At 42.6% G+C, this 27523-nt stretch overlaps 2 protein-coding genes across 8 annotated transcripts in view; both read right to left on the bottom strand.

The window, feature by feature from the left end:
- Window positions 1–49: 49 nt before the first annotated feature.
- MZT2B (mitotic spindle organizing protein 2B) lies at window positions 50–17699 on the bottom strand. Of its 2 annotated transcripts, none has more exons than XM_073676440.1 (3): window positions 17093–17236; window positions 15552–15697; window positions 50–1231 (listed from the first exon to the last, which is right to left on the bottom strand). In XM_073676440.1, exons 1-3 carry the CDS (start codon window positions 17170–17172, stop codon window positions 1074–1076), a joined length of 384 nt encoding a protein of 127 aa, XP_073532541.1. In that variant the 5' UTR covers window positions 17173–17236; the 3' UTR covers window positions 50–1073. The 2 variants fall into 2 exon arrangements, with proteins under 2 accessions (XP_073532541.1, XP_073532539.1); XM_073676438.1 differs by lacking the exon at window positions 17093–17236 and adding an exon at window positions 17349–17699 and having other exon boundaries at window positions 59–1231.
- A 5683-nt stretch (window positions 17700–23382) lies between these two features.
- The window catches only part of LOC141264079 (uncharacterized), a 127310-nt gene continuing 123169 nt past the window's right edge, over window positions 23383–27523 (bottom strand). For 4 of the 6 annotated variants that reach the window (XM_073676422.1, XM_073676423.1, XM_073676424.1 and 1 more), the window contains one exon: window positions 23383–23826. In XM_073676422.1, coding sequence (XP_073532523.1) covers window positions 23770–23826 — 57 coding nt within the window. In that variant the 3' untranslated portion in view covers window positions 23383–23769. The remainder of the gene's footprint in view (window positions 23827–27523) is intronic. The other 2 variants (XM_073676430.1, XM_073676432.1) reach the window with 1 other exon arrangement.

The raw sequence follows: 27523 nt of genomic DNA, 5'->3' as shown, positions 1-27523 counted from the left end.
TCTATTCATGATTACTCCTGTTCAAAGGAGATTAAATAAAATCTACCGATACTTTATTAATTTCACACTATATTGTTTTATTATGGCATAAATAAAGAATTTTGCACATAAGGAAAAAAGCAACATTTACGTTAAGATAAAAAATGCATTTATCCTCTTGTATTGGGAAACTCACTCCTTACACTTGGAAACAGCATACCCTGTTTTAGGTTTCTCCTATACATACATAGGTGGATAAAAAGCTGCTAATCCATCATGGTCTGTCATATTCAACAAAACAGACATCCTGTTGACATGTCATTCTGTAAGATACGACATCATTATGCATATTATACAATCATAACTCAGAAACAAAGCTCGTATAGTATATTAACAATAATACAATTCTACCATCAATAAATACATTTAGTTTCCCAAATGTATAAACAGCTCATAGACTTTAAACTAACAAGTCTAGGTCACACTAGTGTTCTGTGGTTTGTTATTGGAAGGAAAAACATAACTATGATTGTTATTAGGTTCTCTCATTTTAATAGGGAGAAAAGAAAAGAAGGTTTTTCTTGTATTAGTCACTTAAAGGGGTTGCCTCAAACAAAAGTATAGGGAAAATAAAGTGAATCCATAGTTGGATGCATTTAAAAAAGAAGAAAAAAAAAAGTGTTGGTGTGTGAAAAGCTTATAAAGACGCCCTTGATGTCGCCTGTGTAACTAGCTGTGCCTGACCATGTAGAGGTGCTGCAGCTGATGGCAGCGATGTACAGTTTCTGGCAAGGTGAGGAAGCACAAGCCAATACATTACACAGATGCCATGAGCAAGGGCAGATCTAGCTGCTTCTATGCAAAATTTTACTCCTTTCCCTGCTTGCTTTTTCATAAAAGGAGTGAATACATCTGCTGTTACACCAGTCATTTGAGCTCATCTAAATAAATCAAAACAGTGAAGTACAAGCTCAGCAGCCGGACATGTAAACGGAGCACACAGCATATCATTACAATGAAATGAAACACCACTCAGCGCAGCCCTAGAGTTGTAAGTGAAATGGCACTGTGACTGCGGTGCTGTATGAGATCCATTACGTGCTGCTTCCTCCACTGCTTTTCCCGGAGCTGCTGCTCTTCTGCATACGACTAGCACTAGACTGGCGGGGCACTCGCTGACTTGAACCTTCCCGACTGCTTCGTTCAGCTGGGACTTGACTGGAGGTTATTGGGGGGTTCAATTTATTTCTTCCTATAGAGAAAATAAAGAGGTGTCAATAATAAAAAAAAATTGCTTGATGTTCTTACTAGGAATTGATAATGTTCCTTCAAAAAGATGAAGAGATAAAGTAAGCACAGAAAATTATCCACTATCTCAGTTGTCCCCGCAGAAAACAATTTGCTTCATGTGCATTTGTAAAACCAAAGTATTCTTTGTAATCAGAGGCAAAATCCACAAACTTTCTGAAGAATCTGTATCTAGAAGTCATAAATTCATGTCGGCTGCTTACATGAATAGCCTAAAATAAGTTCAAGAATTGGCATCTAAAAGATGGAACCAAAACATCCAAACATAATTAAAAACTGAAATTAAATCCTCTGAGTATTCTCTGTGTTATATGGAAACGCTATTGTTCGGTAATGCAAAGGAAATCTATTCTTTTACTGTATATTGGGCTGGTTGTACAAACACTCACTAGATGAGAATTGAACAGAAAAAATTGAATTGCCCTCTGCCTTTTGACTGTTGGTCCTCAGTCTACAGCTATATTTTTGGTGTTACTGAAGCAGAGGGGCTTACTGAGCTACAGGCATCCAGCGGCTGCCCCTGAAGGAGCGCACACACACACACACACTGAGGCATCCAGCGGCTGCCCCTGAAGGAGCACACACACACACACTGAGGCATCCAGCGGCTGCCCCTGAAGGAGCACACACACACACACTGAGGCATCCAGCGGCTGCCCCTGAAGGAGCACACATACACACAGAGGTATCCAGCGGCTGCCCCTGAAGGAGCACACACACACAGAGGTATCCAGCGGCTGCCCCTGAAGGAGCGCGCACACACACACACACACTCTGAGGCATCCAGCGGCTGCCCCTGAAGGAGCACACACACACACTGAGGCATCCAGCGGCTGCCCCTGAAGGAGCACACACACACAAAGAGGTATCCAGCGGCTGCCCCTGAAGGAGCGCGCACACACACACACACTCTGAGGCATCCAGCGGCTGCCCCTGAAGGAGCGCACACACACACACACTGAGGCATCCAGCGGCTGCCCCTGAAGGAGCACACACACACAGAGGTATCCAGCGGCTGCCCCTGAAGGAGCGCGCACACACACACACACACACACTCTGAGGCATCCAGCGTCAGCCCCTGAAGGAGCACACACACACACACTGAGGCATCCAGCGGCTGCCCCTGAAGGAGCACACACACACAAAGAGGTATCCAGCGGCTGCCCCTGAAGGAGCGCACACACACACACACTGAGGCATCCAGCGGCTGCCCCTGAAGGAGCACACACACACAGAGGTATCCAGCGGCTGCCCCTGAAGGAGCGCGCACACACACACACACACTCTGAGGCATCCAGCGTCAGCCCCTGAAGGAGCACACACACACACACTGAGGCATCCAGCGGCTGCCCCTGAAGGAGCACACACTCACAAAGAGGTATCCAGCGGCTGCCCCTGAAGGAGCGCGCACACACACACACACTCTGAGGCATCCAGCGTCAGCCCCTGAAGGAGCACACACACACACACACACACACACACTGAGGCATCCAGCGTCAGCCCCTGAAGGAGCACACACACACACACACTGAGGCATCCAGCGGCTGCCCCTGAAGGAGCACACACACAGGCATCCAGCGGCTGCCCCTGAAGGAGCACACACACACAGGCATCCAGCGGCTGCCCCTGAAGGAGCACACACACACAGGCATCCAGCGGCTGCCCCTGAAGGAGCACACACACACAGGCATCCAGCGGCTGCCCCTGAAGGAGCACACACACACACACACACACTGAGGCATCCAGCGGCTGCCCCTGAAGGAGCGCACACACACACACACACACACACACACTGAGGCATCCAGCGGCTGCCCCTGAAGGAGAACACACGGAGGGATCCATTGGTTGTCCCTGAAGGAGCACACATTGGAATACAGTCTCCCACTCAAAGTGCACATATAGGAATACAGTGGCTTCCCCCGAAGGGGCACACACAGGAATACAGCCCTAATACATTACTGTTCAACAGAGGTAAAATAGTTATTTGTTGCTCCTATGAAATGTTTTCTCCTTATTTGTGTATGTTGTGTGTAGGTTCTAATAAATATATAATTGTAAATTGTTACAAATGCACATTGTTTTAAACCTTTAAAATAAAAACAGTATGGATTAACTGCTTGTATGCTGTATTAAAGATATTATACTTCCCATGGAGCTATACTATAAAGGTCCCTGTAAATAGTTGGTAAAATATAAAGGAACATTAGCAACACAGAGTCATGAAAGAGCGGCGTCTGTACAGTAAGCAAGACCCAGGAAATCCTACACAGCAAGCGGCAGCATGGCGACCCCCAGAAACAAGCATTAATGCTAAGGAAAGCAAATGGGACATGTAAAGAAGCAATCATTGCAATAAACAGGACGACCATGAATTACAATAAAATGGAGCTTAGTGTAAATATATTTAGTTCAAAATATTTGTACTGCTGCCCAATGATCGTAATATACTGAAAGTAGACTGTACAGTAAAATAGTATTAGGTGCCCAGATGTATATCATAATGTAAAGCTCCACAGCAGAGGAACGTGCTACAAAATGTTATCACACCCATGTTGTTTTTCATAATTAACCACAACCCCAATTCCACAAAAACTGAGACTCCATGTAAAATGAAAAGAAAACAATAATGCAATGTTTTGGACATCTCTTATAATCTCATTTTTTTCACAACAGAACACAGATCAGAAGTTGAAAGTCAGACATTTTTCATTTCATTTAAAAAATGAACTTATTTAGAAATTGATGGCAGCAACACATTTCAAAAAAGTTGGGACAGGGCCATGTGGACTATTGTGTAGCATCCCCTCTTTTTACTACAGTCAGTAAACGTCTGGGAAGGAGACCTATTCCCTGGGCTGTGGAGTCGGTGTCCATTTTGGTGGAGTCGGAGTAGATATAAAATGGACCAACTCCTAAAATATATATCTAATTGGGTACAGTAGTTCAATGCAGTTTGTGGGGAATAGTTTTTCATAAGAATTTGGGAAAGTTATGAAATGTTCTATAAATGTCTCTCCTATTCCTGATCTAAGGGTCTAGACTTTTAGCTGAGATTAATCTGTACTGCAGTTTATGTACATGATTAGTGAAGCTCCTCCTCTACAGTTAAGAGGAAAAAAAACAAACACACAGGGAGGAATGCCTGCACTCATCTCAGAACTGCTGGAGTGAACAGGAAAGCAGGATTAAGGTAAGCACTTCTTATAGCATATCTAAACTTTAAATAAACTGTGCATAAATCAATAGTCCAGTATATGTTGTCTCTGTATGATTGATGTTTATTTTTCCTCATAGAACATAAAATATATTTATGAGCTATCTAAATGGCTTGATTATTGTATCATAATAATGATTAAAAGCCTGATGTTACCATTTTACTACAGTAAATTTATCACTTAAACATGAGCCACGTATGAGGGAGTCGGAGTCGTGGAGTAGGTGTCATAGAAATTGAGGAGTCGGAGGTTTGGCTTACCGACTCCACAGCCCTGCCTATTCCTGCAGTTTTAGGAGAGGAAAGTTGTCCCATTCTTGTCTAATGTAAGATTCTAACTTTTCAACAGTCCAGAGTCTTCTTTGTTGGATTTTGCGCTTCATAATGTACTAAATGTTTTCTATTGGTGACAGGTCTGGACTGCAGGCGGCCAGTTCATCACCCAAACTCATCTTCTGTGAAGCCATGCTGTTGTGATGGGTGCAATATGTGGTTTAGCATTATCTTACTGTAATATGAAATGCCTTTCTTGAAATTGTCTGGATGGGAGCATATGTTGTTCTAAAACCGCTATATAATGTTCAGCGTTGATGGTGCCATTCAAGATGAGTAAACTGCCTGTGCCATAGGCACTAATGCCACTGAATACCATCAGAGATGCAGGGCCTTGAACTGTACACTGAAACTGGATGATCCCTCTCCCCTTGAATCTGCAGGACAGGTTTCCATAAATAATTTAACATTTTTAATTTATCTGTCCACAGAAAAGTTTTCCATTTTGCCTCAGTCCATTTTAAATGAGCATGGACCCAGAGAAGACGGCAGCGTTTCTGGATTGTGTTGATATACGGCTTCTTCTTTGTATGATAGAGCTTTCACTTGCATTTGTGGACTGAATAGTGATCAGGTGCTTATTTACAATGATGGTCCAGCTTTCACGAGGGAATGGGGGATGGAGAAAGGCTGCATGAGCTCACCACACCCAATATCTGCAATGGTTTCGGGTAAGGTGGAGTTTGATGGAGAATTATGTTCAGAGAACTAGTGAATGGGCAAATTTATATATATATATAAAACTTCGATTAGGGAACGTAATAGGTCTCCCTAAACAGATGTGTTTTTAGCAAGCACCTAAAACTGCGTAAGTTGTGGTTCGTCCTAATTTCTTGGGGTAGAGCATTCCAGAGAATAAGAGCAACTCGGGAGAAGTCTTGGAGCCGGGAGCGGGAGGTATGGATGTTAGTTGAAAGTCGCTTGCAGGGTGTAGAGAGTGGGTTGGCTGGTAAACAAAAAATGAGGGATTGATGTAGGGAGGTGCCGCACTGTGGAGGGCTTTGTGGGTAAGAACAAGCAACTTAAATTGGATTCTATAATGTAAGGGCAGCCAGTGCAATGACTGACACAGAGCATAAGCGTCCGAGTAACGATTAGCTAGAGTCCGTCCATCCTTGCTGCTGCATTAAGGATGGACGGGAGAGGGGAAAGTCGAGTGAGGGGGAGGCCAATTAATATAGAATTACAGTAGTCAAGGCGGGAGTGGATGAGGGAGACAGTGAGGGTTACTGTTGTTTCCATGGTGATTAAAGGGTTGATTCTAGAGATGTTCTTCAGGCGAGAGCGACAAGAGCGGGCAAGAGATTGTATATGAGAGGTGAAGGAAAGATTGGTGTCAAACAACACCCAGACAGCATGCCAGCTGGCTCGGCGTTATTGTGGTGCCACACACGGAGAGGGAGATGTCAGATTTAGGGAGGCAAGTAGATGGCGGGAGCAGAAGATTTCAGTTTTGGAAAGGATGAGTTTCAGATAGAAAGCGAACATAATGTTGGAAACTGCAGACAGACAATCACCGGTGTTCTGTAGTACAGCGAGGGTGAGGTCAGGGGAGGAAGTATATAGTTGTGTGTCCTCAGCATAAAGATGGTACTGAAAGGCAAATTTGCCGATGGTCTAGCCAACTGGGGCCGTGTAGAGAGAGAAGAGGGCCAAGGACTTAACCCTTAGGGACCCCAAGAGGGAGAGGAAGAGGAGAAAAAGTGGAGCCAGTGAACGATACACTGAAGGAGCGGTCAGAAAGATAGGAGAAGAACCAAGAGAGAGCTGTGTCCTTTATGCCGATTGAGTGGAGCATAGAGTGCTTTTTAATGCAGTGCTGCCTGAGGACTAAAAGATCACAAACATCCAGAACTGACCCGTCAGCTTGTCTCTTGTGCACCTGAATTTCTACAGAATCTATTGATTATATTATGTACTGTATATGATGTGATATTTCAAGTCTTTGCAATTTTACATTGAGGAACATTTTTCTGAAATTGTGCCACAATTTTTAGACGCAGTTGTTCACAGGTTGGTGAGCCTCTGACCATCTTTGCTTCTGAGAGACTTTGCCTCTCTAACATGCTGTTATTATACAGTCATGTGACTTAGTTGAAAATTGACCCTCCAGCTGTTTTTCATTTGTGCCACTTACTTTTCCAGCTTTTTGTTAACCTTATCCTAAATGTTTTGAAATGTGTTGCTGACATCAATTTGTAAATGAGGTAATTTTTTTAACAAATAAAATGGAAAATGTCTACATTTCAACTTCTGTTCTGTGCGAATAAAATATAGCTATAAGATTTCCAAATCATTGCATTCTTCCTTGCTTTCCATTTTACACAGCGTCCAAACTTATTTTTGGAAGAACAAGTGTTGTACTTTCCATCAGATTATCTCATAATTAATTTAGTATGTTGGAAATAGTTATAAACTTTATTACACATTAGGCATGGAACAAGATATTAATAGATTCTTTACTGATAAATAAAGCCACACTTAGATATTAGTAACAGAAGCTGGAACCAGATATTTCAGCCTCTCTCTCATATAAACATTATTTCTACAGGCAAACAAAATCAATTCTAAACAACTCAAATTCATTTATCTTATCTAAAATTTGTGAATTCAAACTAATAAAAATTTTGAGAGATACACTTTGGAAGCCAGTTGCCATTTTGATAGATTTTGGAGGTTAGGGAAGGGTTTTTGTTTAAAAAACAATAAATACTCACCTGGGCCTTCTAAGTACATGTCCCACCACCCCCACCCTTATCCTCCTATGCAGTGCTGTGGAGTCAGTAAGCCAAACCTCCGACTCCTCGGCCTCACTACTGAGCATGTACATAAAGTGCAGCACAGATTCATCTCAACTAAAAGCTGAGATCCTTAGATCAGGAGCAGAACAGACATTTCTAGGACATTTCACAACTTTCCCACATTCTTATGAAAACATTTACAGGACATCCTGTATTGTACTACTGTACCAATTTATTATATATTTTAGGAGTCGGAGTAGGTCCATTTTATATCAACTCCAACTCTGACTCCACCAAAACTAACTCCGACTCAGACACCACAGCCCTTCTCCTATGGGCTTTTTCTCCTTCTTTTCCCACTTGGTCTTTCGGCAGGCACTGCCGCTTCTGAATAGGCCCTATGTCGTCATGTGTGGTGCAACTCCGATCAATCACGTAGGCAGCTCAGTGGTTAGCACTGTTGCTTTGCAGCACTGGGGACTTGGGTTCAAATCCCACCAAGGACAACATCTACAAAGAGTTTGTATGTTCTCCCTGTGTTTGAATGGGTTTCCTCCGAAACTCCAAAGACATACTGATAGGGAAATTAGAATGTGAGCCCCAATGCGGGCAGTGATGATCAAGTCTGTAAAGCGCTGTGGAATTAATGGCGCTATGTAAGCAAGTAAAATAAATAAAAATAAGTCAAATGCATCAGTGTGGAGCACATCACTGATGTGAGTTGATTCCCACGTGACAATATGGGGCCTAACTAACAAATAAAGTAGCACACTGTAACGCTAAGTATGTGAACATGAAATATATGAAATTTGAATAGCATTACTGCTCTAGAGAATAGAAATTAGATATTTTAGCGAATAAATTGGCCAATTCATGTGTACCTGGTAGCCACGTTAAGGCGTCTCTCAAAATACCAGGACCCTATCAATGTGAATATCTCTCTTAGCGCTGTGGAATTAATGGCGCTATGTAAGCAAGTAAAATAAATAAAAATAAATCACATGGATCAGTGACATCGGTGGAGGGAGACTAGGAGCTGTTCAGAGGACCGGCGGAGACAGGAGTTGTATGAGGAGGGCCGAGGTCAATTTGGGGGTTTGATGACCACCACAACCCTCCCACACTTACAGTATGATGCCCTGATGGCCACCACACAACATGATGCCCCACTTTCCTCCACACAGTATGATACCCCAGCCACTACAAATCCACAGTATGAGGGTATGATGGCCACCAAAGCTCTCTTCTTCCCCCACGCGGTACTATGATTCACACCCCCCCCCCCCACCCTCTGAGCTGTATAATGGTCCCCATAGCTCTCTCTATACCCTGCACAGTATGATAGCCCTCACAGCTCTCGTCTTTTCTCCCATATTCACCATGTCAAATGATGGCCTCCACTGCTCGTCAGACTGAGGCTCCGCGCAATAGGTGCGTTCTAGTTCTGGTCATCCAGCCTGCTAGGCTGAGATTAAGATGCACAGGCTGAATGGAAGAGGGACGTGACAAACTCCCCCCCCCCCCCCAATCCCATTACCCTTGTATTTAGCAGTACACATCCTGATGATGCAAAAGCCATCAATAGATCGTGGGGCGGATCACAGGTCACGATCGATGCACCAGGCCTCCAGTTGTCCTGACAGGAACAGCCAAAGGACCAGATCTGCGGTCCGCAGTTTGGCTTTGTCTTATGAATAGTAATAGAATGGAAAGCTATCATTACAGCTCTGTGCCATGCAAATGTATATCAGCACTAGGGAGTCTGTAAGCCAAATTTCTGATTCTTCTATTTTTCCCACACCTTTACTCCATTACAAATGGCCAATAATTAGCAATAACAATTTCACTATAGTAAAGATTCCCCCCATCACAATGACCTTTGCACAGGCTCATTAGATGCTTAAATACAAAATATAAGAAATTGGTCTGGCTATTGTGGCAATGTACATGTGTTGTTTCTTGAAACAAGAGGAAGCTAGAGTCTAGATAAGCCCCAGTGGTCAGTGCGAAAACTGCAAGATTTCTATTTTTAATACAAATTGTGATATAGAAAAGAAAAAACAAACAATTTTCTGAAGATAGCTTTCCTTTAAACAGCTGTCAGAGCTGTGCTCAGGCAGTTAGGGGGTTAAGCTATTGTCCTAGGAGGCAGCACATGTGCAGTCAGCACAGCATATTACCATCCCAGCACACCAGTCTATCTAAATCTCCTGGATGATTGCTACTTGCAGGCTGACTACATCCTGGTTATCTGCAGCAACTCTTACACTCTACTCATGCCGCTGACCTCAGGTGGTCACAACCTGAAGACTGAGCTTCTGCCCAATCATGGAGCTCAGAAGCCGCACTCACACCAATACAAGATAGCGCTGCTGTGAGGCTGGGGCTACGTTAATTTGATTTTTTGAATTTGAAAAAGATCAGAATAGTGCGGTATGCCGACAGTGAATTAATCAGATAATTTGTTAATGGCCGGCCCTACTACAGGGCATTACCATTTCTTCTGAAGAGTGCTTTGCTATAGGATCTTGATTTTTTTCCGATTAATGTTATTATTAAAGAGAACCTCTCACTACAGTTTTGCGAGTGACCCACAGGCACGCTGATACATTGATTGCTAATACAAACCCTTTATTTTTCACGCAAAAAAGCATTTATAAGTCCATCATGATCACCTTCATGAAAGCCGTGTAAGGGGGCTAATCAGGTTCTTTTTTTATTGTAGCATGTAACAATATCAATATTAAAAAACAGAAATATTCAGTATGATGAAAACCCGAGAGAATTAACACTGCCAATGGGTGAAAGTACATACCGAGGCAAGGGCACCATCCACAGTATAAGCCCTACTTGCAGCTGTCAGATCACAATAGGAACCAGAACTTTGAAAATATCTGCGAGTTGTGCTTGTATGTAAATTGAAATAATGAAACCAATTAATTCCCAGACCAGAAGACAAATGTTAATATAACCGGTTCCTAGTGTGAGAGCGGACTACTGGGGACTTTTATGAAAACCCTCGCACAGATAAGGTCCTGATCGTAAGGTCAATCTGATAGAAGTCAAATTTAGCACCGTCTTATCGCGCAGCAGTTTACATAAATGTTCCCCAGAGTCATCCAAGTAGAATATACTAAAAGCAACCTGCGAATGGTGAGAACAGGCAGCAAGAAAGCTGGAAGGAACCAGGAGGACCTTGAGAAATAGGTGAACAAACATCAACCGAGCTGTAGACCACAATCTTAGCGCCTTTAATTCTTGGTGCCCGAAGATAAGAAGAAAAGGAGTGCGGAGCAGGAATTTTACTGTTCTTGGCTGTGAGAAATTGAAGCTCTAATATGAAGAGACAAACATCAAAAAAAAGAAGCAACATGGTAGATTTCAGAAACACTGGTTAAGAGCAATGATACCACCTGCAGACATGTTAGTCATCTGAGGAAATACAATACAAACCTTTTATGTCTGTCAAAGGAAGCAACATAAAAATGCAGATATTTAAAAGTCGAAAAAAAATACATTATTTAGGCCATGCGTATTTTTAAAGCTAGACAAATACAAAACATATGTAGATCTAGGAGCTGCCAATGGCTGGCATACACACTCATACAAAATAAATACATATACATATATCCCAATAAAATTAGGGCTCATGCTGACATCCGTGCAAATCAGTCCGAGCATGGACCGTTAATGCACGGACTGGACGCAGATCTCCCGACCAGAGTAGGGCAGCTTTAGGCATTTCTATCACGCTCGGGTCAAGAGACCCGTGGCCAGTCCGTACAATGCAGTTCAAGATCGGAGCTAACACACTAATATCTTTGGTTGTGAAGTATTGCTATAGAAGTGAATGGAGTTATAAGACAGACTCGTTATAGATATGTGATCTTGCCGTGCTGAGCACGGGATCATTTAATACAGGAGCGTCTGCTCTTACCTGCAGCAATCCTCATGTTGTATGTTTATGTGACATGTTAGCAGATTATCCGTTGAATATATTGTGCCGGATGTCACTTAAGTATCAGTAAATGTGATTAATGCGCAGGCACAGTATAACCCTGACAGCTCTGTGCTGTTGCCCTGCCAGATAACTGGAAAGGAGTGACGGGGATATAACATACACATAACATTGTGGGTTATCCTTAATTTAGTGACAAAATGTATAATTGGTGGAGAAAAGTTGAACTTGATGGACCTAGGTAATATGACATTTATTGCCTGTAAAACATTGTCTGTGGACCACTGTACCGCACGGACTGAATGAGGGTGTCCTGAGGCAAACTCAACAGCCTCATAAGCATATACAGTGCCTACAAGTAGTATTCAACCCCCAGCAGATTTAGCTGGTTGACACATGCGGAATTAACTTGGCATTGTGACATTTGTACTGTAGATCAGCCTGGAAGTGGGAAATGCACTGCAGCAATTTTTTTTTTTTTTTAAAACGTAAAAAGTTAATTCAGAGTGTCATTTATTATTCAACCCCTCAAACCACAAGAATTCTGTTTGGTCCCCCTAAAGTATTAAGAAGTAGTTCAGGCACCAAGAATAATGAGCTTCACATGTGTGGATTAAAGATCTCTTTTGCCAGCCTCTGACTATTTAAGACCCTCCCCAAACTTGTGAACAGCACTCAGACATGGTCAACATGGGAAAGACAAAGGAGCATTCCAAGGCCATCAGAGACAAGATCGTGGAGGGTCACAAGGCTGGCAAGGGGTACAAAACCCTTTCCAAGGAGTTGGGCCTACCTGTCTCCACTGTTGGGAGCATCATCCGTAAGTGGAAGGCTTATGGAACTACTGTTAGCCTTCCACGGCCAGGACAGCCTTTGAAAGTGTCCTCCCGTGCCGAGGCCAGGCTTGTCCGAAGAGTCAAGGCTAACCCAAGGACAACAAGGAAGGAGCTCCGGGAAGATCTCATGGCAGTGGGGACATTGGTTTCAGTCAATACCATAAGTAACGTACTCCACCGCAATGGTCTCCGTTCCAGACGAGCCCGTAAGGTACCTTTACTTTCAAAGCGTCATGTCAAGGCTCGTCTACAGTTTGCTCATGATCACTTGGAGGACTCTGAGACAGACTGGTTCAAGGTTCTATGGTCTGATGAGACCAAGATCGAGATCTTTGGTGCCAACCACACACGTGACGTTTGGAGACTGGATGGCACTGCATACGGCCCCAAGAATACCATCCCTACAGTCAAGCATGGTGGTGGCAGCATCATGCTGTGGGGCTGTTTCTCTGCCAAGGGGCCTGGCCTTCTGGTCCGCATCCATGGGAAGATGGATAGCCCGGCCTACCTGGAGATTTTGGCCAAGAACCTCCGCTCCTCCATCAAGGATCTTAAGATGGGTCGTAATTTCATCTTCCAACAAGACAACGACCCAAAGCACACAGCCAAGAAAACCAAGGCCTGGTTCAATAGGGAAAAAGTCAAGGTGTTGGAGTGGCCTAGTCAGTCTCCTGACCTTAACCCAAATGAAAACTTGTGGAAGGAGCTCAAGAATAAAGTCCACATGAGACACCCAAAGAACCTAGATAACTTGGAGAAGATCTGCATGGAGGAGTGGGCCAAGATAACTCCACAGACCTGTGCCGGCCTGATCAGGTCTTATAAAAGACGATTATTAGCTGTAATTGCAAACAAGGGTTATTCCACAAAATATTAAACATAGGGGTTGTATAATAATTGACCCACACTTTTATGTTTAAAATTTAATAAAATTCAACTGAGCAACATAACTTTTTGGTTTGTAAGATTTATGCTTCTGTTCATAAAACCTACTCTCGTTTGCAGTTTGAAGGCTCTAACTTATTTGCATCTTATCAAACCAGCTAAATCTGCAGGGGGTTGAATACTACTTGTAGGCACTGTATGAGCCTGGCAAGTTCAAGTCAGGAGAACTGCGGGCAGCCCATGATACACAGAGGTCTGATTGAGTCCTTAGTGCTAATCACCTCAAGGATGTCTTTTAAGACCCGACGATTTTTCATTTTTGTGCATTCGTTTTTTCCTCAAATATCATAACTTTCATTTTTTTTTACATCGACATAGCCATATGTACATATGTAGGCCTTTTTGGCGCTATGCACTTTGTAGAGGTCATACCTTACACTGCAGCTCAGTCTCGTAAAGAAGCACTGCTCCCATCAAAGTTTTTATCCTCTTAATATATTGCAGTCATCATATTATGAAGCACTGTGTACTTAAAATTGCTCATTTTGCCTTTCTACCCATCTAATTCTTCTCTTTTCCGTTAGGTCTATGACATCATGTGATTAAAAACTGACTAGCTGAATCCTTCTAAGCTCTATGTAGAAACAGGAGGTCAATTTTCTCTGCACAAGTCATGAGTCACTGCAAAAGTCTCTGGCAGGGGGAGGAGAAGAGCAGCTGGGTCAGGAGTTAAAGAAGGGAATGACAAATGCAGGGAAAAGAGACTTCCTGTTTCTATATAGAGTAGAAAAAAGAGAAGAATTTACTGGGTAGAAAGGCAAAATGTGCAATTGTAAGTATACAGTGCTATATAATATGATGATTGCAATATATTAAGAGGATGAAAACTTTGATAGGAGTGCTTCTTTAAGGCCTCATTCAAGCATCCATCTTGCACGTACGTGTTGCATCAGTTTTTTCACAGATAGAATGGTGCTAGTCACATGTCCATGGGTTTTAAGGACCGTGTGTCCATGAAAAACTCATTGGAGACATCTGTTTTTCTCTGGTTTCACGGATGAAAAGCGCCAATACAAGTCTATTGGTCCATGAAAAACACGTATAGAACACGGATGGCATCAGTGTACAGTCCGTATTTAACATTGCAAAGCATAGGAGAAGCTTTGTAATTTATTTATCTATCCGTGAAAAACACTGATGACAAGCTGATGGACACATGGACCGTACACTGATGACAACGGTACTACTTTTTCAAGTAGGTCTTTAAACACGGACGTGTGAATGAGGTCTAAAACAATGAGTTTGAAATACAATAAAGGCGCAGCTAATAACGAGGCATGAAGGGGGAGGAGGATAAGAGGACAAAATCTTAGTGGTGCAAAGAAACCCCCTCCCCCTTTAAATGATCTGGCGCAGGGGAATACACTTCTTCAGCAGCCGAGCTTTGTGCACTGTGATTGATATAGTGAATGCCTAGTCCCCAGGCGGTTTGCGAGCAAATTGAAAGTGACTGCTTTGTCATCTCTGTTGCTGCCTATACAGAGCAGACAGGTTTTATCATCGACTGCTGCTCTTTGCATAAGTAGCGACTAAGATGACAAAGCTCAGTGTAATCAGGTGTTAAATGTGTGTGCTATTCATATTCAATACTTTATTATACTGAGCTTTGTCATCTTGGTCGCTGCCTATGCACAGAACTGGACCCAATAACAAAGTCATCTTGACTATCGAGTGCTATAAATAGACAGCGGCTTGGTATAATGAAGTACTGAATCATGTGTAGAGCAGCCAATGTTGCCCTTTGTGTATTATGTAGAAGAGTGGAGGACCACTGTTACAAAACATGTGCTTGGGGGATAAGTGCTCAATACTGGACTGGTGAAAACGATCGATAACTGTTTGCGGGTTAGTGGACACAAAATACTTGACGCGTCTCCCTGATACTTGCAACCTACTTGAAAATGTATGGTCTGTGCCTGGCAAACAATGAAGAGGCGGAAAGATACAACCTATCAGTAAGCTATTCAGTGAGGATATTGGAGGTTGGACCCATCAATCTGTTATGGATAGCCTTTTCTAAGGATATTCTATCAATATCAAGGTCCCAGTAGTCTGCCATAAACAGCACCTATACTTTGCTGACAATCTTGGCAACAGAAAGGATTTGGATCTAAAAGTTATTATCCAATCACTATGGGTGGTAAAGAGTCCTTTATATTAGAGAAAAGCGATGGATGTGTCTCACCAGCTTCATGAGACAAGTCACATCTCAATAGAAAGTAAGCCACATGTCCTACCTCGTGTATCTGAATGGGCCATCAATCCGGGCGAGGAATGTGCCTCAGTAGCAGGATCTGTAAGCCGGTGCCCGGCACACATGGACTTCAGCATCTGAAACACGGCTAATGGGGCCACATTCATCTTCAGTAAATCCACAATTATCCTGGTAATGTAAGAGAAAAGCTCAGAGCACTGGTAGAGCAGGCCTGATGTAATATGGAGGACAGAATAATAATTTTATATAGCGCCAATATATTCAGAGGAGACACGTACAAACATCACCAGACATTGCGGTGTCACATAATTCTACAATTAGGAGTGAAGGCCCTGCTCACAATTTATAGGGGTATAGGGGGACGCAAGAGGTAAAAAGAGCCTGTATTGCTTGACCCAGCCATCTTTAGGTGTATTCAACTAACGCTGCATGAGCAGGTCACCAGCCAAAGTCTGCGTATGTCTTTATACAAAGTTATAGTGAGTACATGGAAGGTGTGGGGACAGATTCTGAGTAAAAATTTAGTGACAGTTATCTTAATGAGGTGAGGTGATAGGCCTGACTATAAAGATGTGTTTTTAGGGCACACATAACCTTGGACATTGAGAAGTAACAGGATTGTTTGGGGTAGCGCATTCCAGAGAACCGAAGCAGCACGAGAAGTCTTGGAGACAGCAATGGGAGGTTTGTGTTATGGACAATGTTAGTCTTACATTATTAGGGAGCATGGGTAGGTTGGTAGACAGAGATGGGAGAGGAGAGGAAAGGGGGTGCAGGACTGTGGAGAGCTTTGTGGGTGAGAGCAATAAGTTTATGTTGTAGCGAATGTGTAACCAGTGTAATGACTTGCACAGGATGGCGGCATCGATGTAGCAGCTGGACAGAAATATGACCCTGGCTGCTGCATTCAGGATATATTGGAGAGGGGTTTAGTAAGAGGGAGACCCAGTAGCTTAGCTACCAAGGCGCAAAGGGTGTGATCGCCCTGGGCCCCGTGCTCACCGCTGCCCATAACTATATCGCCGATATAGTTAAGCTGGGAGACACGATCGTCCTGCATTACCTCAGGCCACTATATGCCTGCAGCTTACAGAACAGGAGGATGATTGAGTGTCAGAAGTGCCGACGCAAGCACAATACACCAGCGCGGTGACACTGATGTCCAGTGCGTGCGCTGGCGCTTTTCAGGAGCGCTCATCAGGATCCTGGATTAGGCGAGTATATGATGTTTTTTATTTTAATTAAAAAGCGTGGTGTGACTGTGGGGGCATCAAAGTATTGGGGGTCTTCATACAGCGTGGGGACCATCATACAGCGGGCAGACCACCGTGGGGACCATCATACTATGTTTTGAGGAAGCAATGAGGTCTTTGTATAGAAATGTATTTCTATTGGCTGCGGCTTCCCTGAAGCCACAATTAGGGGGCACCCTGTAGTTGTAATCAGGGTTACCTGGTAGGGAGTAATTGATGAAAATCCCTGGATTTGCTACCAAGGATTTCCGTGCCCCAGTGGACCCTCATGGCATATGTATGGTAGGCTGAATTTCCTTTTTTTATTTACCTGGTAGCAGTCCACTCAGGTGTTAGGCCCCCTGAGCTGAACCCCTCGCTACGCCTCTGGGGAGACTGATTAGTAGACATGCAATAATCCAGGAGAGAATAATAGAAGCGACTGTAAATGTTGTGGTTTCGATATTAAGAAAAGGGCGGATTGTGGAGATGCTGTTGAGACGCAGATGACAGGAGCCAGTGATGGGAGAGAGGGAAGGATCCTGCCCTGTCAGCCATGTATCCTGTCACTCAGGCCGAGCTCTTACTTGAACACTTCCTGGTCCATGACTATGCCCGCGGCCTGCACCAGCTCAAACAGCTCGGCCTCCTCCGCGGTCAGCACCTTCTTCTTCTTTGTCACGTACTTCTGCACCGAGCCGCTTACTGTCATGGCCGCGTCCGGGCCGGGCTGAGGCGCAGCCATTGTTGGAAGCCGCTCACTGTTACCGCTTCCCCAGCAGCGGATATCAGAGGAGCCGCTGGTTATCAGTCCACCAGACACTCCGACACTGCTTTCCCGCCCAAGGCCTCCGTCTCACTGCGCTTACAGGTTACCTAGCAACACAGCGGGGAACAACTACATTCGGTACGCAAGTGTAAAACAACCGTGCGGAAACAAAGGTGCAACACACAGCGTTCCGGGGTCTGGAAGTCCGCTGAGGGGACGGTGTAAGAGGCTGACGATGAGGAGGTCCGGTGTTCTGGTGATGGCATCTGGAGCTCCAGGATAGGATGATGTTACACCCCTAGAGCTGATAAACTGTGGAGAAAACAGCTCAGAATTCTTAGTAATTGACAATTATGGGATAATAGAAGAGGAACATTGAGGAAGTGAAGCCTGCAGCTGTTCATTAGGGAACAATGATGCTATACAGGTGTGACCCCCATTCATGACACCCCCATATGAGCTAAAACAAGTATCCGTGACGGGGACACAAGCCGTCCTTGAATGGTCGCCATGTAATGCTACGTATGCAGCGGCATAGCGCAGTCTGTGGCCCAGCAACCTGTGTAGTGGTCTTAGGCTATGTGCCCACGTTGCAGAAATGAAGCGGAAAATTTGCGCTTCATTTCTGCATGTCCTTTCCCGGAAAAACGCATGCGGAATTTCGCAAGCATTTATCAAGCGTTTTTCGCGCGTTTTCAACATGCGGAATTGCCTTGCGTTTTTTATTGCACTGAAAAGGCAATTCCGCATGCGGAAACGCAAAATGAATTGACATGCTGCGGATTTTTGTGCGCATCAAAAACGCTGCGGAAAAATCCGCAGCATGGGCATAGAACTTGCGGATTCTCATTGGGGACCATGGGGTGCGGATTATCAAGCATTTCCGCTGCGGAAATTCCGCATCAAATCCGCTTGTAAAACGCTACATGGGCACATACCCTTAGACCTCATTCAGACACATCTGTTTATTTTTTGCAAACGAGAATAATAATATATTTTGTTCATCAGTGCGCTGGATCCAGTATTCATCCCTTTTTGGTTAGTGTGTCTGTTTCCCATCAGTGGCATCTGATTTTCTAGTATGAAAAACAAAAAATTCCAAGCTTCTTCTACCCATGAGACAGTAAAAATGGACAGTACTTACGTATATGACATACTGATGGCTTCTGTCAGCCTTCACAGACCCATTGATTTATGGACGAGTTTGATCTGGTTCAAAAAACGGAACATGAAAAGAAAAGTCTGATCTATCAAAAGACAAAAGTTAATTAAAGAGTTGGTCCAGGTTTGACATGAATATTTGCAGTCACTCCATGTGACTTCAAACTTGTGAAATATTCTATATGCATTCTCCCTGCCACATTCCGACTAGACGTGCACGGCCTTGCTCAATACAAGTGAATTGAATGAGGCCGCGCACTACTAGTCGGAATGTGGTCGGGACTCTAGTATGCATATAGAATATTTGAAGTTATATGGCTGTCAGGTCTTGCGCACTGTGCGTGCTGTGAGGATTCAGTAGTCTGCAATCACATAGAATGACTGCAGGCTTTCGTGCCAAACCTGGAAGACCCCTATGCAGTACATTATAAGCTGTAAAGAGAAAAAAAATCAAAACACCAGAATTACACTTTTTTGGCCATCAGACCTTCTTAAAAAGTGAACAATACATTGTATGTACCCCTATTTGGTATCAATAAAACCGTCCGCTCACCATGCAAAAAACAAACTCTAACACAGCTCAATCATCTGAAAAATATAAATTTTATGGGACTCGGAAGATAGCGATACAAACCCCAATTTTCTTTTTACAAACATTTCTTTGTTAAATAAAAATAATCTATTCAAGATTGATATCGCTGTAATAGCACTGACCTGGACAATCGAGCTACTAGGTTATTTTTATCATAAAACGATCACTGTACAAACAAAACCCTAAATACAATAGCAGAATTGGGAATTGTATTTTTTTCACCAGTTCATCCAACTTGGAATTTTTTCTCACTTTTTCACTACATTGTATGGTAAAATATATGGTGTCATTCAAAAGTACAGCTCGTCTTGCAAGAAACAAGCACTTACACAGCTATGTCAAAAGAAAAAGTGCAAAAACGAAAATTGGCTTCATAGGCAAAGGGTTAAGGATTAGTGTTGAGCGAGCACTAAAATGCTCGGGTGCTCGAAGCTCGGGCCGAGCTCGCCGTGATACTTGGGTGCTCGACCCGAGCAATGAGCCCAATGTTAGTCTATGGGAGACCCGAGCATTTTTGCGGCGGCACCCCCGGCAGTCTGTAGAAAGACTAAAAAGTGCCCAAAACGATAGTGACAGTGCTCAAATGACATGGGGACAGTATGGGGATCGCCCCAGGAAGCATTTCTGACCCCCAGGTCACTGCTGTCAACAACGTGGTCAGAGGTATTAAGCCACTTTTACGGGCTCACAATAAAACATTCAAAAACTAAACTGAAACTGTTTTCCTCTGAAATATGTTAAGGAACTTCCTTTCCAGGGTAAAGACTTATGTATATGGTAAAATAAATAACCAAAAACAAAAATACTCCTCCACACTTTGGGCTATGTTCATAAGTAGCATTTTTTATGCGTTTTTGCACTTTTATTTTGCTTTCAACCATGACAAATGCATTCACCGGGAAATGTCATTTTAACATTTTACAACCTTATCTGGCCATGTGCTGTGTGACACATGCATATAGTGCTGAAAAGACATGGGGAACAGCATGGGGAAGACTCCTGGAAGCATCTCTGACACCCAGGTCACTGCCTAAAAGTGTGCCCATCAGAAGTGATCCTTGCCGCATCAGAAGATGCAGACTTGCAACTATCCCCGTGCAAGTCCTTGTCTATCTGGGATGGATATTAGTCCTCAGAAGGACTGTTTGTTTGATTTTGAAGGCTTTAGAGACCCTACACTACCTATTTCGCAGTATAAATCTCTCCCTAGCTCAGCAGCACTCTCCCTACACTGTCTGATCCGGAACGACTGTGTCCAAGATGGCGGCGCCCGGTTTTAAATACTCGAGGTGACGCTGTGCGGCCAGCCAATCACTGTAATGCCCACAAACAACATGGCTGCGGCATTACAGTGACTGGCTGGCAATCCCTGCATGTTCATTGGCTCTGTAAAGAGCGCCAAACATGCAGGGAGGGCACCAGAGCTCCCGCCCGAGTAACCCAGAAATGCTCGGTGCTCGCCGAGCATCCCGAGTAGTGAGATGCTCGGGCGAGCACAACACTATTAAGGATCTATTCACATTGTATATTCAGTGTATGAGAATTTCCCGACATAGACCTCCAAGTGATGCCTCTGATGTATGTGACTATATAGGTACAGTCATGGTCAAAAGTGTTTCCACCCTTGAAATTGTTTCAGAAAATGAAGTATTTTTCCCAGAAAATGATTGCAATTACATGTGCGTAATTACATGTTTATTTCCTTTCTGTGTATTGGAACAACACAAAAAACTGAGAAAAAAAGGCAAATTGGACATAATTTCACACACAACCTCAAACATGGCCCAGACAAAATTATTTGCACTGTGAGAGCAGGAGTTACTTTATCTATCCTGACTCCATTTTGATTCTCTTCTCTTTATGTTCTCCATGCTCAGTGTGGCACACACAGATACACAATGCAAAGATTTAGAACAACTTCTCCCCTTTTTATCTGGTTTCAAGTGTGATTTTCATATTGCCCACGCCTGTTACTTGTCACAGTTGAGTTTGAATGAACATCACATGCTTCAATCAAAGATATTCACCCATAATTTTGGAAAGGTGCCAACTAGTGATGAGCGAACGTGCTCGGGTTATCTGAGCATGCTCGAGTGCTAACCGAGTATCTTCGGCGTGCTCGCAAAATAGGTTCGCATCACCGAGGCTGCATGATTCGCGGCTGTTTGACAGCCACGATACATACAGGGATTGCCTGACAAACAGGCAATCCCTGCATGTGTTGCGGCTGTCTAACAGCTGCAAGACATGCAGCCGCAGGGACTCGAACTTATTTTGCGAGCACGCCGAAGATACTCGGTTAGCACTCGAGCATGCTCGGATAACCCGAGCACGTTCGCTCATCACTAGTGCCAACAATTTTGTCTGGCCCATTTCTGGTGTTTTGTCTGAAATTATGTCCAATTTTCCTTTTTTTTGTGTTGTTCCAATACACGCAAAGGAAATAAACATGTGTATAACAAAACATGTATAATTGTAATTTTCTGGGACAAATACTTCATGTTCTGGAACAATTTCAAGGATGAAAACACTTTCGGCCATGACTGTATATGCTCTCCCACCTGGGTTGTGACCCGCCACAACTCCATACTTGAAAGAATGAAGGGCTGCTGCTCTGACCTCGGCCAATACAGAGATGGGAAGAAACATATTGAAACCAATCAGGAACTAGAGCGGTGGGGACTGGGCACTTTTGATACAGCTGGGGGTTACATGATTTTTGAGGGTCATATTTGTCCTCAAAATTACCCCTGGATTTGAGGGTAGAACTTTTGAAAGTAAAGGGTCACTTTGAATAATGGACCATGATGCGGACAACGCAGTTCTGATTGATTTGAAGGTTGTTAAAAAGCTATATTTGGATTTTCTATCATCAGGTTCCGATTTAATCTTCTTATCGTTTCCCACTGTACTGGTGCTGTTTTTGTTGCAAATTTTATATATGTGATTTGTATAAACTGTGGGTTTTAATAATTTATTGTTTTAAGCTGTGTATAAGTTACTTTCCTCACCTATATAAGGAAGTATAACATACTATACCTGTTGAAGGAGTCAACCCGACTTCGAAACAGATTGTATGAATAAAGATCCAGAGAACACACGCGCTTGCTTTCATTCAGTGGCAGCGCCTGGGAATCACCACTCTTTCTTTTTTAGTTTGAATATTGTTTTATGGGAATTGTAAAATATGTTCAGCTACTACAATACCCATAATCTTCAATGGAAAGTGTTACATGTGTGCAGGGTCTCCCGTTCTGGACCTATGTGATGTGTATATGGCAGTCTCTGTGTCTCCTATGTGATGTATATACTGCAGATCTCCCACTGCTTGATTTCTATAAATGTAAAGTGAACATTGATGGATTTCCCACTGTAAGGAGACGTGCAGTGTAATATACATCTGTGTTCGGTACAACTGACTGCTGCAAGTTCTTTACAAAACTTGTAATCACAAAGAGTCGTCTGTGCTCCATACTGGCGCAAATCTAGAAAAGCAGTTACAAGTAGCAACATCATCCATACCACCTAACATCACAGCCGCAGCAAAGAGAAGCAGTTCCAGCCATTGCATTAGGGGTGAGTTAATTAAATGTTTGACCAAATATAGCAGGGTAATTTTCAAATTGATAATTTTGTACGGCTACCGAAGGATGATATAAATATCCAAATGGCCCTTGGCAGAAAAAGGGTTCCCAACCCCTGCGCTAGGGTGTATAACGGTGTCTCGATTCTCCTCTGTCTACAGATGCTGGCAGAAACAAGATTCTTGAAATCCAACGTGTCTGATCCTATGTTCCTGTAGGAGATAAGCTGCTGTCACAGGGGTCTGGCAGTGTTTTTCCGCTCTTGAATGAATATGAATGTTTTTGAGACTTGGGGTGCCAAAAGTTGCAGGCCAAACAAGCATTCACCCAACATCTCATGTGTATGGCCAGTTTTATAATCCTAAACAGGCTACATTTTTCCTATGTCGACCACACACAGCAATATGATAGAGGTTACATACATTACATAAAAAAACAAAAACAAAGGTAAAACAAAATACAAAAGGCGTTTTAATAAAAAAATATAACAGTACAGACCCAGATAACCATATATAAATGATAAAGCACAGTGTCATACTTTTTACCCTAAAATATAAATAATGCATGCACTAAGAGATACCACAAACCAAGTTATTACACCCAACTATGGCAGATTACAGTACAGTTCCATAATATCTCTAAATGCTGATTTTCACAGTATATAAAGTATATTCACAGTGTTACATAATGTTTCAGGTTATTCCATCCAGCGTGATCATACACACTTCTAAGATCTACGCTGGAAAAAGTACAAAATGCAGTTTAGTATGGATTAGTAAATTAAAATATACATTTCCTTGACATTGATATGTTGTAGCACCAAAGAGATGAACAGATTCTCTTGATTATTGCTTCTAATCTTCATGTTTTACTTTCTTTTGTGGTCTTGTATCACACGAGATTTATTTTCTCATATATCCTTGGATCTGTGATGTGGATCGTTCCATTATAATAGGTCGCTGAAATAAAGGAATCAAAGAAACGTATATTCATTATATAAGCAGGTCACAATAAGTACAGGATCATTAGAAAGCAGGGTGGTAACAACTGTGGAGGAAATGGGAATAATTAAGAACTTGAAAATACTCCATAAAGCCGTTCTCCAGGCCAATCCTATCATCTTGACAATAGTAATCACTAGAAAAGAAACAACACAAATCGTGCCATAGTGCAGAACCTGAACTAAAAGGTGCTGTGAAAAAAACGGATTGCACTAGGTCCAATGTTATTCAATGGGGCAGTGTAGACTATCCATTTTTTATTTTTCACTGACCGAATCTGCGTGGAAAAAAATTGCAGCATCCACTAGTTTCTTTCATAAATCGGATGAGACTAACCAATTCAAATCTATGGGTGCATGAAAAAAAATCAGACTCCACGTGGAGCCACAGTGCAGCATCCAATTTTTACAGATATATTGCAATTCTGTAACATAGGAAACTGTAAATGGTCCAGTAAAAGATTACTAGCTGCTGAGAAAAAAAAAAACAGATGACAAGTGAGAAAAAAACTGTCCCACTTTTCTTTATGAAACTGAACGATTTTTTTTATACGTTCGTGTGAACCTACCCTAAGATACAGGATGTGTTACTACAACTCTGTTTCAATACCTTGATATGTGGATGAATCAGCTGCAGCTCTTCCCCTGTAAACTGGTCAGCTGGAGGATGCTGCTGCTGAATCCAATGTTAAAGGGTCTCTGTCAGAACAGAATCACTGTTCATACCAAGTACAGGTGCTTGGTGCATTATGGCGGAGCCAAACAAGTACTGCAAGTGATCCTTCCTATCTACATGTTTTCCATTTATCTCCGACTACCGTTGGCTCTATGAAGCCAGAGCTGTCAATCAAGCGAAAGGTCCTCATATGCAAAGGGCACTCAAAAGCTGAACTCATTCCGCACACAGGAGATACCGTCTATACAGTGGTGACCAAAAGTTTTGCATTTTTTTAAAAAAGTGTGATTACTTCTGTCTGGTTATTGTGATGTCATTTTCCTGGTAATGAATTGAAAGTCCATGAAGTTGTCATCATGCAAGACCTTCATTTTAATTAAAGAAAACTGACTGCCAAACGTTTTGCATATACCATTTATTGATCACAACATAGAGAGTAATTCATTGTTTACAATGTAATAACTTAGTATTTTGCAGCATAACCTCTTGCTTTAATTACTGCACCACACTGACGGGGCATTGAAGCCACTCGGGTATTCAAGACATCTTGAGGGATCTTGCTCTATTCCATTTGAAAATCTGCAATTCTTTATTGCTATGGGTACAGGCACCACCTCGTCGCCAAAACTCATCCCAAAGGTGCTCTATAGGGTGTAAATCAGGTGATTGGCTTGCCATTGCAACAAATGAACATTTTTCTTTGCTAACCAATTTTTGACTAAATTGGATGTGTGCTCAGGATCATTGTCTTGCTGGAATTTCCATCCCCTGACTACTTTGGTTTTACCATGTGGCAGCATAACATTCTCCAGTATGTCCTTGTACATGGTGGCATTCATATTTCGAGGAATTCTTTGTAGAGGGCCAATGGCAGATGCAGAAAAGCAGGAACAAAACATGACATTGCCTTGGCTGGTCCCGAGTTCCAGTCGCATCTGTTCATCAATCTCTGACAGCAGCATTTTAATGGAATGCGCGCTGGTGCTCGAGCACACTGGCTCCAATCTGCCCCCTGCAACACGAACGCAGGGGACAGATGGGCTACTATGACTTACATAGGTTACAGGTGGGAGTCTGCTGAAGACTCCTATCACTGTCATCTCAGTCCTCCTATGAAGCTCAGTCCATGGCAAAGCTTCATAGGAGATGGAGATTTTCACTGTATTCTACATAGTAAATATTATCACAGCAGGAAGTCCCCTAAGGGGACTAATAATAATAATAATAAAAAAGTTTTAAAAACAGAAACGCGGAACTGCATTTTTTCACCATTTCACAGTACTTGGTATTTTTTTCCATGTTTCAGTATATTATATTGTAAAAAGAATGGTGCAATTCAAAATGACAGCTTGTCCCACAAAAAACAAGCCCTCACAACTCTATGTCAACACAAAAATAAAAAGTTTTGGCTCTAAGAAGAAGGTGAGGAAAAAAATGAAAGCGCAAAAATGAAAAAAATCTCTGGTCCTTAAAGGTTAAAATTAATAAAAAGCAGGCGTAAATACGGGTTCAGTGCAAAAAGCATTGCCCTGTTTCATATGAATGAAAAATAAATACTCTGAAAGGGTAAGCTATTATTCCTATTCTTCAGCAGGACAACTCCTCCTGACTTTATTATTATTAATTATCATTAGGATATGTCGTCAATATTAGATTAGTGGGGGGCTGACACCCAGCACCCCCACAAATAAGCTGTTCTAAGAGACTGGATTTAAACAGTGTATGGCCTGGAACAGCTCTCTTCACTGTGAAGCAGAAGGGAAGGTGTGGTTATACAGTATGTTTGGCCATGATGCACCGAGCGCCTGTACTTGGTTTGAACAGTCATTCTGGGCTGACAGAGCTCCTTTAATAGGAGCTGATCTGCAGTACCATTGAACGGCCACTATACAGTGAATGGAGCTGTGGTGTATTTAAATCCAATCGCTAAAAACAGGTGATCATTGGGTGTATCGGGTGTAAGACACTCACCAAACTAATAGTGATGATCTTAAAGCTGAGCTCCAATCAATGCTGTTATCCCAATCTGTGACTTCAGCATTTAAATGGTTACTCTCACTTTTCATCTCCAGGAGTGCTCCTGAAGATCGATAATTCGGACCAGTCGCAAGGATTTGATGCTGCAGCAGTACTGGAGGAGTGTAGGGACACTGACGCTGGCGGGATCATGTGCTCCAGAGAACCCGTCAGCCTTAGATCAGTTCCCTGTAAGCACTGTGCATACTCAGCCCATAAGATTAAAATTGCAAAGCTTATTTTTACAGTGGCTCTGGTTTCTTGGTGCCCACTGACCCCTCCTGTGATGCGATCCCAAGGTCCCAATGATTTTCCATAGCAGCCAAGCCAGTACTCCTGTGAAGCCCAGCCTCGTGCCACTGGTTTTAATTATGTACTCCATTACAACTGTAATGTTGATCGCTGGATCAAAAGGGGACTGAAAAAAAGGTTTTCAAAATGATGAAAAAAATAAAACCAAAAATTTCAAATCATCCCCTTTTATAGAAAAAAATTGGTTCCTGCATTTGTAAAAGTCTGATCTATCAAAATAATAAATTACTATTAACCTGCAGATTAACCCTACAAGTGCAGATTAATATTTTGATCACCACACCTTCCCCAAAAAGTGATAAAAACACCAAAATAGTATTGATAACAACATCAGCTTGCCATGAAAAAATAAGCCCTCACACAGCTCCATCTACAGAAAATAAAAAAAACATACATACATATTTGGTATGGCTATAACTGTATTGACATGAAAAATCATATTGCCACGTCATTTTACCACACAATGAATGTCGTAAAAAACACAAAAAGCATGGCAAAACTGCAGGGTTTTTCACCATTTCAGTGTTGGAATTTTTTCCCAGTTTTCCAGTATATTATATAATAAAATAAATGGTGTCTTTCAAAGCTACAACTCATCCTGCAAATAGCAAGTCTTCATACGGCTGTGTTCACAGAAAAATTAAAAAGTTAT

The sequence above is a fragment of the Phyllobates terribilis genome, unplaced genomic scaffold, assembly GCF_046119375.1.
Source record: "Phyllobates terribilis strain yellow unplaced genomic scaffold, ASM4611937v1 Scaffold_1__5_contigs__length_1240528914, whole genome shotgun sequence".
In the NCBI taxonomy this organism is placed as follows: domain Eukaryota; kingdom Metazoa; phylum Chordata; class Amphibia; order Anura; family Dendrobatidae; genus Phyllobates; species Phyllobates terribilis.
This window is presented reverse-complemented; position numbering and strand designations above follow the sequence as displayed.